This window comes from Polyodon spathula, chromosome 16 (genome assembly GCF_017654505.1).
Source record: "Polyodon spathula isolate WHYD16114869_AA chromosome 16, ASM1765450v1, whole genome shotgun sequence".
NCBI lineage: Eukaryota > Metazoa > Chordata > Actinopteri > Acipenseriformes > Polyodontidae > Polyodon > Polyodon spathula.
In genome coordinates, this window is record NC_054549.1 from 10,471,445 (window position 1) to 10,490,023 (window position 18,579).

Sequence of the window (18,579 nt, forward strand, 5' to 3'; positions counted from 1 at the left end):
ACAATATTTACAGGCAGGGCCCTGCCCTGCCACAGTTGCCATTATATATATATATAATGCAGCGTTGTTTTGCTAAAATGATGTTCCTTTCATTCTCTGCCTTGTTTTACTATTCTGTGTGTTTCTTTAGTTTTTATTTCTTTTCTTGAATTCTTTTGTTAATATTCATCAATGTTTTATTCATGTGAAGCTGTGGGCGGCAATTCGTATTGTGAAAGGCGCTATATTAAAAATAAAGATTATTATTATTATTATTATTACACGGCATACTCCTTTTGAAAATCCTATGGCATGTCTATCACCTGTAGTGAGATGTGATTCAGTATTCCTACCCTGTTTAGTAATGCTCTGTTATTCCCATTGAAGACAGAAACATCAGGGACTGATATTAACTGCTGACCTCAAAGAGAAAACATGCGCCCATTTAAACGACTTTCCTTCAACCTAAAACAGCAATGTGATCAACGAGACGATAAAACACTAAAGAACAAATCTCCAAAGAGAACAAAGAAAACCAGACACTGAAGAACATTAACTGCTGCGAAGCGATGACAAAATTCCAGTCCAGTTCTGGGGGCCGGTGGGCTGGGGGGGTTCTATCAAATCCATAAACGGTCCTTCGGCCTTTTTCATTTTGCAATCTGAACATGTTGATTGCATTTCTGCTCCCACAATATACAACACTATTTTGTATGGGCTGCAGTGATCGGCTTTACGGGACTAAGTGAAAGAAAAGGCGTCTCAATCAATAGCCCTCTGGCCAGTGGTCAGCTTGGGTGAGCTGAAGGGTACCCAACGCCATGCTAGCCTATAGAGCTTGTCACAAGCCTCCAGCCTCTGTGTTCTGTTCCTAGTTTGGCTTCCATCTGCGTTACATATTTCTTTAGACAGGAAACCTCAACCTTCAGCCCCACACCTCATTACAGCACGCAAGCTGCTAAACAAGGGAAGGGGGCATCATCTCATAAAAGCAGCACATGGCATTTATTTCCCCAGTGTCCCTGTGATGAAGCTGAGCTATTTCAATAACCCATGTATTTATATAAAGCACTGTTCTGCTCCAACAGCTATCTGCCCAACAATTCTCATAGTTTTAGTGTGAGCATTACGGTAAGGTGCAGAGGCAGTGTGTGTGTGCATGTGTGTGTGTGTGCGTGCATGTGTGTGTGCATGTGTGTGTGTGCGTGTGTGTGTGTGTGTGTGTTTGCAGGAGCTCAGCTGGTAATTTGGCTCACGTACAGATATGGATGTAAGAGATATAGAGAGAGGGCTATTTCCCTGTTTATTTCCTGTGGTCTTAATCAACATCTACATCAGCAGTAATGAAGGCCAGACAGGGAGATGATGGCCACAGGCTTCCATTCATTCAGTCTGTCCGGGTAGCATAGTCATTGACCTTCCCCTACGGTGTTTCTAAAAGTACTAACCATTACAGTACCCAAACCTGTAAGTGATTAAGGGAAAACTGGATGGACAAAATATGAAATCCGTTCCTCTCGAGTGATATTCTCTTCTTGGAACCTGGGCTCTCAAACAAAGAGAAATAATCATTCTGTTGGCATGAAGTCTGTATCAATCATTCCCCAAGTATTGCTGTTGAAGTTCATTCTATGGTTCTTTGGTATACTGGCTTACAATATAAAAGGAATTGGTTCCATTTAATCAGTTTTGCATATTCAATCATTGTGTGGGTCGAGGTATTTTAATAGCCATTGCATGCAAAGCACACACCCATAAAAGGTAAAAAAACAACAAAAAATATATACTTGCATTGGACGCTGTCTGTGGACATGTCTTTAATTTTCTTTTTGAAAGACTGTGAAGGAATTCCAATTGTGTGATGAAGCATGCTGCCCTATTTAGGTTTGGAATTGTTCGGATTATGACCGATGACTCAAAGGCTGCTGGAAATGAGACAGTCCAATAAAAAGACAGGAACATTGCTCTCCCTTCTCGAGGACTCTTCTGGGAACACATCGTACTGGAATTCAGGAACGCAGGCGGACGGAGCCAACTTCTGGCATGTCAAATCTCAAAACGAGAAGTTTTAAATTTTCTTTCAAAGTGTACCGATTGCATTGGTAAGGTGTGAACCAAAACCAATTACAACCAATTTCCTGTCCACCTGACTGTCTGTCTAAACCTCGACACGTTCACAATAGGAATCTCATTCCCAACTCTAAGCTGTGCTTGGGGGGTGTATTATTACTTTTTTGTCAGTGTGGATCGACTTTGTGGAACAGATAAGATGAAACTGATAGATAAACTCCACGGTTGCCAAAATCAACACGAAAGTCCCAATCCGATCAGGGAAAGACATCTGCAATGAATTCCCAGGGAAAATAACCCTCCTCAGCCGGCGTGATTGGCTATTTATGTGGAATAATTAGCAGGCCACTGTCTGAGGGACATGTGGAGCGTTGCATTGCCAGGGCTTTGTTCCTGGTGTGTGATCGACAAGCTGAGCAAAGGAATCTCCAGCACAGCTCGGCTCCTCATTGTGGAAAATATATCAGGATAAAGAGCTTGATCACTTCTCCAATGAGAAAACACGTTTGCGCTCGCACACATTCAGTGTGCAGATGTTTAATCAGTGAACTAGTGCAGTACATCATCTGCCATTTGAGGATAGTGAAAGCTATTGAAGGGCTCTCTCTAGACTCTATCCTGACTGTTCTTTATTATTGCATTATTATTCTAACAGTTGAACAGTAGTATTATACTGCACTGGTATCACACAGTATTCATAGCCTCGTAGTTTGGTAGCATAGAATTATAGCATATAAGTTTCTGATTATATAAAAAAAAAGGAAAAGTAAAAATAAAATGTACTCCTTTAAAATGTACTCCCTGATCCACGGCACTGTCCTCAATCAGCGAACACCTGAGCCTTCTCCTGTTCAACCCAGACCAGCTGAGTCCAAGCCAGGCAACAACCCAGCTCAGATAGTGTATAGCCTGGCGCTGTGCAGACTCTGGAATCCTCTGGCAATGCAAGAGCAGCTTCTTCACCATCGATCTCACTGCTTAAAGCAAGCACCTGGTCCACATCTGGGATGCTGTCTCTGGAAGAGAAGATTTGATGAATGCAGTCTGTTTAAACCCGCAGAGTAAAGCCACCTGCGCTCATCACCTGCTCCACATTTTCCTTTTCCAGTTGAGATTGAATGAGATCTTGAATATCTCGGGGACCGATAGTTTATTCAGGCTTCAGTGTACGCCTTCACCAGTGTTGTATTTCACCTAAATATAAGTATTGATTCACATTCGCTCAAATTTGCATGAGTACCGGGCAGTGTTGTGTGGCACACTGTCATTACAGATTCTGTGCTGTACCCTGTCGGTCAGAGGAGGTTGAAAGCTCTGAAAACCACAGCCTGGGCTCTTTAGCATTGTGGTTAAGAAGCTTGCTTGTGGTGAATGCGGTTATTAGTTCATGCTCAACCTCTACCCTATAACATACACTACAAAAAAAAAATTCTGTTTGAAAGCTTGGTTCATTCTTGCCAATGAGCGGCAATTACATTTTCCTTCTGCGGGTCACATGAAAATGCAATTAAAACCCTGTAGCTTTCAGCATGTCATGTTCCTGACTGTGGAGGTATTTGTGTGTGTGTGCATGTGGCTCACAATGCTGTGGTTTGGCAGGTGAAGGCTGGCACCACGCTTGCCAGGAATCCAGGGCATCTCTCCAAGCCACAAGTCAAAGTGGAGCCTGGGGTGTAGGGGAGGGGGGTCAGAACCCTGGAGTGCTGGTACTCCCTGCCGTCCTCAAGCGCACTGTTCTTATCCAAACAAAACATTCTAGTGAACTCTAGCGCTTGTCTTGTAATTAGTTGTTTTGGGCTAACCATGATCATTACTGTATGTAGTGTACTACAGCACCGAAATGTGTGAGAGACGCAGAACAACATCGCTCAGTAAATGCACGAAACTGTGTTTGCCTGTAGCACAGGGAGAATTCCCTTGAGGAAAACATTGGTGGGTTTTTACTGTGACTCCTCACTGTTTAGTTCAGCTGGAGATGTTGAGTCTGCGATTATTTTGTTCTGCTGTTTTGCTCCTGCAGTTACACACCTCGGATGCAATGGATTTAGTATTCTGGGGTCTGGCAGCGCAGTCTTTGGACTGTGTTGTTTTTTTAACACCTTGATTATTATACCTTCTAATAACATACAATTCCTTCAGTGTTTCCCCAAGTCAAAAAGTACAATTTTACTGTGCCCACAGTCCCCAGGTATATGACAGTAGATGTATTATTATATCGCTATAGATGTATGAGGGAGTATAAGAGCAGTTCTGTCTGGCCCCTTGTCTCCAGGGGTCCCCACTGCAGTTGGGACAGTGTACCTCTCTGCTGAGCTGGCTGTGTGCTTGATCTACTCTGCAATCCATTCTGGGAAAGATCAACGCAGGGAAAGTAAGACCCGCGAGACCTGGGAAAGCCAAGCTCCCACTTTCTCTCTCCCTCTGGCTGAAACACCAGTTCTATAGCTGTTCCCTGTAAAGACATTTGACGGCTTCTGGAGTAAAAGACAGAGCTTGAGGAATGATCTTTAAATCAATAAGTGGACTAATTCAAATAGAGGGAAATCACATGTGTTTGCTGCTGAAACTACTCAGTGTAAACAAACAAGACAAGCAACAAGGTCTGCTTTCAGATGCATTGACATGTGCAGAAGGGCAGGCCAGCGAAGAGTGTTAGTAAGGGATCATATTGAAATATAAAACTGAACACGACTGTGGGGCAATGGAGCGTTAAGATTTGAGAACATTAATAGAATCATTTCTCTGCATTTTTTTGTTTCCTCATAAATCTTGTTTCAGAACGCAGGCTGCAAAACAAAATCTGCAGCTGTAGCATATTTAACGTTTGGACTGTATATTGAAACAACAAAGGCTTGTCATAATTTGCTACAGTCTGGATATGTTTGTGCTTCAATTTTGGTTTGCAAAATCTAGAACAAATGTGCTAGCTGGTGAGTTCCCCTTTAAGCCAATGCTGGAACTTTAAGACTTTTTACAGCGAAATAATTTTTAATGATTTTTTTTTTTTTTGCCATATAAACAAATCATGTTGTTTTTGCTCCAAAAACCTTGTGATTTCTGATTGTGTCTCATTTCAGTTACACAGTTTGCAAAACGCAACTAACGGCAGTCCTGTGCGCAGAATCTCAGATTCAATGGATTTTGGGGGTTTATTGTATAACTTCCTGGTATAAAATAGCTCCTCAATGTATCCAATAAAAGCACGTGCTGTTGTTTCTTTGTGCAAAGTCTAGGCTTGTTTAGTAGAGGTCTATAATACAATCGATTGCTTGCTTTCATTTCAATGAAACCCGATAATGTCGTAAATATTCATATTTTCCGTGGTCATTATTATTAAAATAAATAAATAAATAAATTGTCTGACCTTTGGATTCATCATGGCTTCCTGATGATTTGTCAAGAGGCTGGAGAATACTGCCAGTCCTCTCAACTGAAGCTCTTGAGTGATCGATACTCTTCCACTGGATCCAGCAATGCTTCATTGGATTGGACTGGAGGCTTGATTTTGGACGGAGACTTGATCTTCTCTCCCCCCGTAGCGCTAAAACATTTAATCAAAATCAACACATATTGCACGCTGCCTCTGGGAAGAGCATTGAAGTGAATGCAGCGCGTTGATATTTTGGCCACCGCTGCGTATAATATTCCACAGGAGAAGATGCTGACAAGATCAAGTGGGACTGTAGCTTTAATCTCATGCCATCTAGATCAAAAACAGACATGCTTCATTCTTCTAACTTCTCCTAGTGCTTGTTTTTATTGCTGCTTTTGTGTGTGAGTGTGTGTGTGTGTGTGTGTGTGTGTGTGTGTGTGTGTGTGTGTGTGTGTGTGTGTGTGTGTGTGTGTGTGTGTGTGTGTGTGTGTTTGTGTGTGTGTGTGTGTGTGTGTGTGTGTGTGTGTGTGTGTGTGTGTGTGTGTGTGTGTGTGTGTGTGTGTGTGTGTGTGTGTGTGTGTGTGTGTGTGTGTGTGTGTGTGTGTGTGTGTGTGTGTGTGTGTGTGTGTGTGTGTGTGTGTGTGTGTGTGTGTGTGTGTGTGTGTGTGTGTGTGTGTGTGTGTGTGTGTGTGTGTGTGTGTGTGTGTGTGTGTGTGTGTGTGTGTGTGTGTGTGTGTGTGTGTGTGTGTGTGTGTGTGTGTGTGTGTGTGTGTGTGTGTGTGTGTGTGTGTGTGTTAAGGAATGTGATGTCATTCCCATAACGTATTTGACTGGAAACGTTTGTAATATTTTTTTTTTCTGGGCTTGGTCTTACCTGAAAAGGAGGCATGAAGAGAGAAAGAGGAGGGTAGAAAAGCAAAGGGGGAAGGAGCTCTCAGAGATCTGTAGAAAGAAAAGCAGCAGGAGAGCGAGGGAGAGAGTTGGCTTCATGTGTCTGACAGATGCAGTGGCTGCAGCGCTGGAGCAGGAGAGCTATGTGTTTAACTGCAGTTTAGTCTCCAGATGTTCTGTTGATTCCAATGCTGACTGATGTTTTTTTTCTTGAACTAGACTGAGGAATAATAGATGGATGGTTACACTACATTATAAATTAGTGTTAGTTTAACTTAGAAAAAAAATCCCATCCTTTTTTTTCTCTATAAAGTTTTTGTGGGTTATTCAACATGGGATCGTTGGGTCAGGTTTTGCTGACGCTGTGCTGTTTCAGTGGCTTGTTTGGTACAAGTTCTAGTTCTGATAATAATCTGTACCGATACCTCCGGAAGAACTGTTATACCTGCTACTACAGGAACACTGGGTACAGGACCGGCTACATCGGACCAGGTCAGTGCTGAGTTACAGCCTCCGCATGCCCTTCCAGTCTCTGCTGAATTGGGATTTGGGTATTCAGCTGAGTGGGAATATATACACGCTACACTAATTCATGATCCAGTGGTACAGTCATAGTCGCAGGCTTATAAATCCATCTGCATACAAAAACAGTATTTGATCACTTTTAGTATCTGTTTAAAGAAAAGCCAAACACATTGTAAAGTGAGCAACTTGATTTAATGAACCGAGCATTAAGGTGCCCGTATATAACGAATGGGCTACTGGCTATCCTGAGCTTGCTAGCTGTTGTTGTTGTGCTTGTTTTGCACTCGCAGTGGCTGCTTCCTCTTGTGTTGCTTGGTAAATTGCAATGCACCTCTGTTCCACTGCAACAGTAATTCACTGTGTTTGTTTTAAAAGGGATGTGGTTTTCATCAATGAGTATTTAAGGAGCAGAAGTACTTGATATAGCCAGTGGTACTGGTAAATATTTATTCATACGTCAGTGTTTGAAATATCTACTTTACTTCGGCAGTTTATACAGTAGTTTTTATCTGATATGTTTAGAGCATAAGAATGTTCTCCAGCGAGAAGTGGCCATTCGGCCCATCAGCGCTCATCCGGTTCCTCGTAGCTGATTGATCTCAGAAATGTGTCAAGTCGGGTCTTAAAGGATCCCAGTGTTTCTTCCTCAGCAACATGACTGGGCAGCCCATTCCATACACTCGCCACTCCCTGTGTCAACAAGTGCCTCCTTCCCTCTGTCCTAAGTTTATCTCCTCTTGGCAACTTAATAAAATAGACTGCACCATTTAAGACCGCTCTTGTATTACAAGGTTTTGAAACTACCAAAAATGTCAGGTGTATTGAAATACTGATCAGGCATTTGAGTACCCGGTCTTGAACAGGTTAACCTCATTTTACCAAGTAAATCAGGGTAAGTGTTGCTTCACGAGTCTCGCACCTTTTGTCTTTGCCACCCCTCCAAGAGCTTTGCTTGCTGCATTTCGGTTATGCATTTGCTATAATTGCAGCTGTGTGCTTGGTTCTTATTACGCTCTCCTAGTTCAGTGCTGGCATTGTTGAGATGGGTTCATGCCTGCCAGCTCTATAAAGATTCACCTACAGTTACACAGACTTTCAAAGCTGTACTCCACATATCTACAAGGAATGCCTGTTCTTTATTTAAAGCAATGATCTGAGTGGAGGAGACAGATTTAATTCTTTCTGCAAGCCAGCACTTCACAGATCAGTGCAGTGTTCCCAGATCCAAGCCGGAAGGTTAGTGCTAGTTACAACGGAGAGCCAGAAACTCCTGAAGACAAAAACCCAGTTCATTCCTCTTACAATCGGAAATGAACACTGACTTAACAGTGCCCTGAACAAACACCTAGGGCAAGGCAAGCAACAGAGAGAAAGACTGGTTTAATAGGAAGGTTTATTGCTGCTCCTTTGACCCAGTTACATGCTGGTGAGTTCTGGCAGCCCCTTGTTCAGTTTAAAGGCTCAGTTAGATGCCAGGGGGTGCGGGGTAAAGACATGACGGGAAACGTGGGTCTTGTTGTTTCTATTGCGGTTTGTTCCTACCTTGTGGGTTCCCTGTAGCTACAGCAAATACAGCACAGCACAAAAGAAACAACCGCCTCTCAGGAGTTTAATTGATCCCAGGATGTCTATTCTTACTAAATATGTTCGCAAAGAGAAAACCAGAGAGCCAATGTTTTGCATTTATAAAGCCCAGGTGGATGAGTCTGCGTTTGCATTGTATGAGTCGCGACTTAGCTTTAAAAATGCAATTTGGAGCGCATAGCACTGGCCATCTTTGCAGGCAGTCTAAAAAATAAGCCAAAAAAACAACCAGCGGAATGAAAAGATTGTCTTTTCAGTGGAAGGGTCCAGGGAAGACTACAGGGGCTCACCCCAGAGCTTCCAATTCAGCACCTGAAATTAATTCTTCATTTCAAATACCTTGTGTTGCCCTGGACGTGACCAGGAGCAGCGTCAGCATGACAGCAATGACCCGGACAGTCTGAGCTGGGCTGTCAAGTAGCAAGGCTTAATGAGCCATTCGTTACGCTTTAAATTGAGGCAGACGAGTGATCACAAGCCAGTATAAAAAGATTCATAAAACCTGTTCATCTGTCCTTAGGGAATGTTGTACTTTTGCAAGAGCTGCATATTTAGTGGCACCATGTAATTAGTGCTCTGCCATTACCCAAGCATTTACACCAACAGCTACATTTAAGTATCAGGTGCAAACATTGCATTAGCATGTACCTTTCATACAGTATTTAGGCTTTTTAGACTGTCATGCATTCAAAATTTCCTTTAAAACTGGTGGAACGCTGCTAAGTTTTATAAAACCAACCTTTAAAGTCTGTGGTTTCTAAAACATTTCTCTTTTTTATCCTATCTTCAGAGTTGTGTGCGTGTCGGGGTTGGGGTCGGGGTGGTGGGGGTTGGAGGAGCCCATTGAGGTCCTGGCAGGGTCTTGGAAGCCCTTGGTTAGGCTGGGGCATTCCACTGTAATCTCTCTCTGCTTGGCTGCGTTCAGCTCAATTTTTTCCAGACCCTGGAACTCCAGGGCTCACTGCATCGAAGATTTTAGGAACTGAGATTTCTGCCGGAAGGGATTAAAAAACAGAGGATTGACTCGAGCTGTCAGGCTTCAGATGCAGCAGGGTTGTTGTGTTTTTTTTCCATGAACGTATTCCCGTGATCATCCTCATTTCAATTGATCCGAGTGCTTTTGAGCAGCTCCTTAATGTACTTTTCATTCAGCTGCCTCCGTCCCAGCCAGCGTTTGATCTGCGCTCAATCTTCCATTCACGGCTCGCCAGTGTGATGGGGTTGATAGGGCAGAACCTGACTGAGGAGCTGCCAGCAGGGTGGAGAGAAATGTGCAGGGATGGGAATAATGACTGCGGGGTGAAGGATGGCACTTCAAACAACCAATCACAAATTCAAAAGGAAAACTAACACGGTCATATAAGTTTGCCCTTTTTTAAGTTGCATAGAACCTTTACTAATGAATGATGGTTGTACCACGACAGAGAATTTGTATTTATGTATTTATTAATTATTTTATTTATTAAAATAAAGCATACATTTGAAAAAAACTGCTTTGTCTGGTGCATTTTTCTTTTAGACGATTAACTTTGTGACTTTTACTGACTTCATCCCCTGCCACTGGAGCCTATAGCAATTAAGATTCCATGTTAACCACAGTTCCTTAAGTGAAGGCAGGTGGTTCCCATTATTGATTGTGTCTGTGGTCTCGAGGAAGGAGCAAAGGTCTTAATGAGCAACACTCAGCGGGGGTTTGAGTTGCTGCGGTCCTGTTACAGATCGAGGGGTCCCCTTACCTGAGCGTGACTGCTTTAGAAATGTGGATTTTCTTACTAGCTTCACCGACAATGATGTACGCTTGGTGACTGATTTTGTTTTTGTGATTTTTTTTCATTGAGTCTTTGTTATTGCTTGTTTTTGTTTTAATGGATTAATTATGTATATAGAAGTGGAATGTGGTTGGCTCATGTTTCAGTGTCCAGCAGCCCACATCGCAAAACCACGGTACAATTTGGTAGCACGATGGCATGAGCATGGAAACTACTCCCTCACCCCCTAAGTGTGATCCGTGTCTCAAGGGGCAATGCAAGGAAGCTACCAACATTCCAGACAGGACTTTTCCTACGACTGCTCAATATGGATTAAAAAGCTCTTATATTGAGTCACTATTTTAGAATCTTTTAGAATCAGTGAGTGCTGTGTTACTTGAGCCTTGCCCTGCTTTACACAACGGCTGTTATCTCAAGAGGGAGATAATTAAAAGAGGGTTAAAGTGATTTACTGTGAATGAACCGATCTGGATCATGTAAGCAAGGGCTGTGAGCAGTCTTGAGAGAACTGGTTTTCTGGATAATTGAACCACACTCTGAAAACTACCTTGGTTCACTGATCCAGTTGGTAGACTTCTGGGTTACTGACTCTGTGATGTAATAGGAAGACCCCATGGTACAGTACAGTGCAGCACAGTACAGCCCAGAGGAGAGCAGGCTTTCTCAAGATCAAATGAATGAGGTCTTTGTTAACAAGATCGGGCTCTCTTGTCACATGCCTTCCAAACATGGCAAAGCCTCATCTCCCGGGGGGGGGGGGGTTATGGGATATTTAGAAGCATCTGTTTTGCAACCAAACATCCAGCACAGAGCGGCCGTACCTCACATTCCTGCGCTGGTTTTGTTCCAAATTGAAACACGAACAGACTGATCTGTGGAATGAAAATAACTGCACACCGCTTTACAAACCAGAGTGAAAACAGACTGAGCTCTTCTGCTATCGTTACCCTCGCTGGTATGGCTTGCAACTAAAGCTGATGCTTTTTTTTTTAGTGTTTCTTTTTGGTTGTTGTTTTTAATTGGATAATTTGGCTTGCGTTCATCCATGATGTGCTAAACCACCTCTTCTCATTCTTAACATTTAATAAGTCTCTGTTAGGGCTGCAGAGCTCTTAAATGCACTTATACGTATGTATGCATAAATACATGACCCCTTAATCACTGGAAAATATTAACCCTTAAATGGGATTTCAACCACAATATCCAGACTGCTTGCACACCTGCCTAGGAGCATAGCTACCATACTCTGTTTAACCCAAGTCAAGTACTTTAAATACGTGTGATAAGGCCTCATTTCTCAGAAGCAGCATAGCCCTTTAGCATAGTCTTTGCAGCTCCTGTTAATTGAGAAAATATATTACAATTGAGAAAATGTGTGAAAAGGTGGTAAAACCGTCACAAAGCTAAATCGCTGGTCAGTATTTACACAGTATGAAACAAAAGGAGATTCTGGGGTTGTGTCAAGCTGCGGATACCCCAACGTTCTCCAGACACCCTCTCTTGTGATCCAGCTGTTGTGTCTGCCAGCGGTGCCCAGCCCCTGGAATGATAACAGGGGCATGGAGTGGGGAGCTGGGACAGCTGGCAGGGATTCCAGACAATACAGCAAGCGAGGGGCTGGGGACAAGCTGAGACACGTACCTGCACATGCTGATCGCTCAGACAGTTCATACACTTACTGCTGTACATACACCAACACCTGGAGCATTCACAGCATACACTGAACCACATCAGATACAGCTATCCAGGCTTTACAGCCTCCGCAAACTGCAGCCAAGCGAGGCAGTTTGGGCCAAGTTCAAACACCATGAGAATTCAGACAGAAGCCAAATAGCAATAACTCTGCTGCCGTCTTCAAATCCAAACCCCACGCAAAAACAACAAATCATATTTTGCACTGAATTGCATTTGTTTGGGCCTAGAGATAATGCATGTTTTAGAGAGAAGCCTTTTGCCATCCCTTTGTGGTGTGCAGTTAGCAATGCAGCACTATGGGTGGCCAGTCTTTGCCCTTCAGCCACATAGCTTTTGCTGAATAGGAGATAAACATCATTGAGCTGCATCATACTGTTAAATTCCTATAAGGCTGTGCGATATGGGACGAGATCCCCTGCCGGTGAGCCCTAAGACTTTTATTTATTTAACCATTCCAAGTGACCACGGGGAATCGTTCCCACAGGCTGTGATGCACACACGCAGCTCCCTGTCAGTACAGCATTGTCTAAATGCAGCAACTGAGATAGTTGTGGCACTCAGAAAGCATGAGAAAAAGATGATGCCACTTAGCAGAAGCACACAGACATGTAGAACAATGAGCCACTATGAATGTTCAAGAATGAAATGGGGTTTAGGTTTATATAATGGAAAGTCTGCCATGCTAAAGAAATAGGTTACCCTAGCAAGAATAACAAACAGAGGCAAGGCAAGGAAAAGGGATTATTTACTCTGGATCAGACACAGCATTTGAAGCAGTGTGTGCTGAGTGTGCATGCTGGCTGCGGTACCGTGCTGTAGAGTGCGAGGCTCATGGGGGGTATCAGTGCATCCCAGGAGATGGTCCTGTTTTTACAGTATTTAAGAGTGATTGCCCATCTCAGAAGCGTGCTTCCTGAGGTCCAGATTTTAACTGCGGTTATGCAGACTCACGGCTTCCATCGAGGGCTTATTATCTGCAGGAAATAGCTGATTAGTAAACCCCTGACCCCAGGCGACAAAGTGGACAGCCCTGCAAAAACTTTCAGGGTTGGTTCTGGGTGCTACAAGAACACACATTCTTCCAGGCGGAAGGCAGGGGATCAGAGGTCCTCAACGCGGCAGCTGTCTAGGCTTTGGCAATCGCAATGGCAGGCGCTTCAGGACCTCTTGCTCCAGTTCCTTGCAGAAGCAAGACTTGATTACAGTATATCATCACTGCGGCCATGAGCTGTGGAGATATATTATCATCTCACAGGGGGAAAGGGGTCTAGTGGAGGTTTCTGCACAATGCAAAGTGTTTTATATGAGGTGTAAAACCCTTTGGTTAATGCCTTCTTCAGTGTACTTGTTTAAGTTGGTACAATATGCATTGCATTTCAGATGGATTACGTAGTGGAGCTGAACTGCAGGAGCTGCTCCCACCTCACTGATCTCTCGTCTTCATATGGGCTTTGTTTTTCTGAATGGCAGTCAAGCTACATCCTTATTTATTTGCCTAAGGGAAGCTGGAATGCTGTAAAACCATTCCATTTGTTTAGGGAAAGCTGAACAGGCTAATTGTTCGACAGGGTTTCTGTGAGAAGCACAGATTTTAACTTTATTTTTGGGACAGGATTGTTTAACAATGCCAAGTTGTGCTAAAGGGGAAATGCTTGCTAATGATAACAATCACTAACAATACTAACCATGTGCTTTCCTTCTCTTTTTCTCCTGTCAATCTGCAGACGTTGACGAATGCCAAGTGCACAACGGAGGTTGCCAGCACCAATGCGTGAACACCCCGGGATCGTACTACTGCGAGTGCAAGCCTGGGTCTCGCCTGCATACGGACGGACGGACCTGCATCGGTGAGTCACGCTGGGCTGCGGATAGAGAGCTGATTATGGGGGGACAGGATAGGGTCCAGGTTTGGTCTTGTGGGATGTTAAACCCATGCAAACACCAACTATTGGGCAACTCTTTCTGGCAACCTCAGCAGGGCGTGTTGGAAAAATCTGATAATCCCCAATTTCATTTTCCATAGACACTGCAGGTGTGTATAAGATAATTAGAGAGCTAGCCAGCTGAACAGTTGGATAGATAGATGCTGCAAACTAGACTCGGTCTGTCGGAAGACTTTGTGGAGGTGCCTGTTTTCAAAACAAGCTCTTTGCTCCTGAGCGCTGATCCTGTCCCATGCAGTCCCGGTCGACAGCATGGCAGGCGGCTCTTTTGAAATGGGGAGCAGTTCAAGGACAGAGCCTTTTGAAGAAGGTAGGTGCCTTTTTTTTTTTTTAAAAAGGCTTATGTTCCTGTAACGATATACATCACTCTGGGCAAAAGCAGTAAAGGAGGTATTGTGGCATTTCCAGAGAGTTGTGGGAATCTCACAAAGGACAATGCAGCGGTGTAAAGCTCTGAGGACTGCTTCTGAATTCCTGCTCTTTGTCCCCTGATGCTATCGCTCCAATGCCTGTTGAAAGGCATGGCACTGCTCAGTCCCCCCCCCCCTGCCGCTCGGCGACCATGATCATTGATTAATGTGATGTTCTTGGCAGCAGCGGCTGGCTGGCAGGCACCAGAGCTCTAAGTCTCTGCCAATGTCAGTCTCCCGCAAGAAAGCAATCCAACATCTCTGCACTTCACAGAGGCCACAGAAACGCTTTCCATACAGTTTAGGAGTGGAATAATTCATTAGTTTCCTCTTTCAGGATCTGCTCCATTGTTTTGCTGCACTATCTCTGGATTGATCTGTTTTAGTTTGTCCTTTTTTTTTTTTTTTTATTCCAGTTACAAAAAAAGGTTAAAGTTCGGGGCCAGGAGTCGGGAGATCAGGGTTTGAATCCTACAGCTTAGATTCCTGGAATTGGAAAGTTGACTTCACTCAATCTAGGAACTGATCTGGAAATAATTTTTAAACCGGTTTCAAGAGCAAAGTGTAGCTATTTTTAATTAAGTATTTAATTTAGTTCTCTTCAGTCCAGCTTTGCAAAACACACTACTGGAAAAACCTGTCTAGCAGTTTTAGCAATAGAAGAGTGCCAGTACTCCCTTAGGGCTAAGAAACATATCCATACCATAGATACCTCCTAAAAAACAAATCCTGGATGTAACAAAGCCTCAAATAATGTACTTATTGCTTGTTGTTTCTTACTAGTTATGTAAGATTTGCAGCCATACTCTAAATCAACAAAACCTCTATCCAGGTCTGAAGAGCTTAACCATTTAATAACATGGAAAGACATGGCCCTTGATTACGAGTTAAGTAAACATAACTATCAGGCTTCTCGGGGGGAAATGGTGTTGCCATCCTGCATGAAACAACTTACAGCAGGTCATGTTTTTGCAACCCTCTTAGCTGCAGCCGATGGGGGTGGGGTCAGGGGGGCTAGAAATCTGTATAAATATTGACATGAACGAGACACGGCCCATGTCAGGATTTTATCCCCATAATTGTGAGTTTTTAACTAAAGCAACAGAGCTTGACAGGCCTAGAAAATGACAAGGAGCCCCCCTGACGACATGAAAACAGAGCAGGCCTCACTCAGCCTGTCACCGTGACAACCAAGCGCGGCAGCTCAGGATTCCTACCTCAGTCCAGACGAGGAGAGAAGACTGGAATTGCACTTTGAGAAGGATGGCAGAGCTCAGGCACGTTCCTAGCACCTGTTTCTTTGAGTTTCTGAGGAAGTTAAGCAATCTGGCCAGACTTGAAAACTGAATCCAAAGTCTTCGTCGTTTTTCTGGGCAATACTGTGGTTCAATGAGAAAATGAATAAATACAAATGTATTCGGAGATCTGGAGAAAATCTCATTGAGAGGCCTCGTGCTTGTGATCCTGACCTTGAATTGGATTTCCTGAAACCGATGCATTCAGAATTCCACAAAACCACAAAGAACGAGTCTTAGGAAAGATGTGTGGTGTGTGTGTGTGGTGCGTGTGTGTGTGTAACGGGCAGTGTTGTGTGATGCACTACAATTGAAATAAGATTAAAAGCTCTAAAACCACGAATGCAGACAAACCCAGCTTATTTGCATTCATAATGCTTGTGGGGTCTCCGGCTTGCATCCAGCCTCCGCCCTGTTACACTCAATATCTAAATACATCATTACAAGTGTGTTAATGGAGCGTTCAGTGCAAACAAAGTAATCATCAAGAACTGAGACTGCCCTTGTGGCACGCAGATTCCATCAAACATCCGCAATACGGACCTGAATAATTACAAAGTCAGCTGCGACATACGTTTGAATTAGTGAAACTAATTTTTATCTTATGGCACAGCTAAGTCGCCCCTAGGGAATTCTGTCTTGATTGAATATTACAAGCAAAAAGCTAACTAAACGCATTGCTGAAGCCTTGCGCACACATGGCTCAGCGCGGCAGATATTAATGCAGGAAATCTGTCACAGATACAGATTTCAAACCAGAAGAGGTTATCCACCCTACAGCTAATTCATTTCAATAGGGCACGGAAACTCAATGAGAATTTCACCTGAATCCCAAACAGGGATAGCCACGAGCAGAAAGCCAGACCCTGATGCTGAGCACACACTGTTAGGCACCAGGACACAGTTATTTTGGCTTTCTCGTCGGGTTCGGTGTACAGAGAAAAAGAGAACTGCTTGTGAACGAATAGAAAACTGAATAACCGTGCTGCCTCTTTCCTTTCTCCCCAGCTGTGAACACGTGCGCTATCAGCAATGGAGGCTGCGAGCAGGAATGCGTCCAGCTGTCGATGGCACACTATCAGTGCCGGTGCCGACACAACTACCAGCTCACAGACGACAGCAAGCACTGTAAACGTGAGTACTCCACTGGCACCTTCGCTGGGATCTTTAGCACTGTCGACATAGGGAAAATACCAGCGTTGATACACCTCCTTTTAAATCAAGTAAAGCAGAGTCTGGAATCTATTTCTCACTGAGCGGTAACCAAACAGACAGAACCCCCCCCCCCCCCACACACACACACACACACATCGGACACGATGGCCGTGCAGTAAATTAATTCTGAAAAAAAGAAGAACGCTCATAGCGAAATGAAGTGACCGTGTCTGGTCAAGCTGTTAAACTACCCTGCCACTGCAAATAAAAAAACCATCAGACGCTTATGATTAAAGACCTTGGCTACTCCGTGATTTTAACCGCAATATAATATATATATATATATATATATATATATATATATATATATATATATATATATATATGCATGAGAATGTCAGATAAATCCGTTCAAACAGGAAAGTAACAGCAGGAGCTAAGTAGATTCCAGAGAGCTATAGAGACTTGGCTGCCCGTGCTGGCCTCACTGCGTTGTGTTTGAAATGTGTATCCGTTGGCAGCTTGGTGTTGAGCCCGTTAGCAGTGTGCCTTTCCTGCAACCCCAGCGCCACTCTGTCCCTGGCACACACACACAACCCACCATATATATATATATATATATATATATATATATATATATATATATATATACATGTGTACTACAGTGAGTCTGTACTGCAGTAGTGACATGTGAAAAGGGATGCATCTATACTAAATCACTTTCCCTGTCCTGGTGCATATTGACCTGTTGCCCTGATCGTGCTCTCTCCCATCCTCTCCTCTCCAGTGATGGACCCCTGTGGGGACAGGAACGGCCGCTGCATGCAGAAGTGCCGGAGCGAAGGGGGTGTGGCTCGCTGTGAGTGTCACCCTGGGTACACACTGGCTGCCGACAGCAGGAGCTGTGAAGGTACAAATCTGCTTCTGGGGGGGGGGGGTTCTATTCAATCAAATCGGCAGACAGTCGAAAACATGCATTAAGATTCAACAAAGCCTTCCTTGTTCTGAGCCTCTGGAAAGTCTCACTGAGCATCCCGGTTGCTTTATTTATTTATTTTTTTTGATGGAGTCCACCTCAGCTTGACAGGTGTTTCCATGTGTGTCTCTGAACTGCAGACCTGGACGAGTGCGCGACTGGCCAAGCCTTGTGTTCACATGGCTGCCACAACACGCGGGGCTCCTTCTCCTGCGTCTGTAACCCTGGATATGAGCTGGGGGCCGACGGGAAGCAGTGCTACAGTGAGTCTCACCTCAACCCTGGAGCCCCACTCCCTCTGTCCCTGTCTCTGAAAAACAATACACGGTATGTTTGTAGAGTATGCATGTAGCACTGATCGCCTTTGTGTCCCCCAGGGATCGAGATGGAGATTGTGAACAGCTGCGAGGCCAACAATGGGGGCTGCTCGCACCACTGCAGTCACTCCACTGCCGGACCGGTCTGCAGCTGTAACTATGGCAACGCACTGGACGAAGACCAGAAGACATGCGTGGGTAAGGAGAGAGCCTAGACAGTCCATACGCTGCAATACAAAATAGACGGGATGCACGCTTTGCGAATGTGGCCCATGACACGACTTCAGATCGTAGATTGCATACAGGGCTCCGGAGTTGTCTGCAGATCCACATAACAGGGGGAAGCTACTTAAAGAAAGGGGCTTCAACCTTGCCCTGGAGGAGCACACTGTACTCCGAGATGAACGAGAGGGCAGTATGATCTCCTTTCCCATCCAAGGCCAGGCATCCCCTATAAACAAGCCAGAGCAGGTACTATACAAGGTAACAGCGCTGTTTCGTGATCTCTAAGAACTGTCCACGGATCCAAGGCTGCACACCCGTCCACTTTGGAGACTTTAAAAAAAAAATAAATGTAACGTGCATCTCAGGCATGTG

At 44.1% G+C, this 18,579-nt stretch overlaps 1 protein-coding gene across 2 annotated transcripts in view; it reads left to right on the forward strand.

Annotated features, from left to right (window-relative positions):
- Positions 1-18,579, forward strand: part of LOC121328561 (multiple epidermal growth factor-like domains protein 6) — a 72,793-nt gene that overhangs the window by 39,328 nt on the left and 14,886 nt on the right. The window contains exons 1-6 of one of the 2 annotated variants that reach the window (XM_041273313.1): positions 6,372-6,805; positions 13,611-13,733; positions 16,543-16,668; positions 17,477-17,599; positions 17,806-17,928; positions 18,043-18,180. In XM_041273313.1, the coding sequence (XP_041129247.1) occupies positions 6,646-6,805; positions 13,611-13,733; positions 16,543-16,668; positions 17,477-17,599; positions 17,806-17,928; positions 18,043-18,180 (793 nt within the window). In that variant the 5' untranslated portion in view covers positions 6,372-6,645. Of the gene's footprint in view, positions 1-6,371; positions 6,806-13,610; positions 13,734-16,542; positions 16,669-17,476; positions 17,600-17,805; positions 17,929-18,042; positions 18,181-18,579 lie in introns of those variants that run through there. The other variant, XM_041273312.1, reaches the window with a different exon arrangement.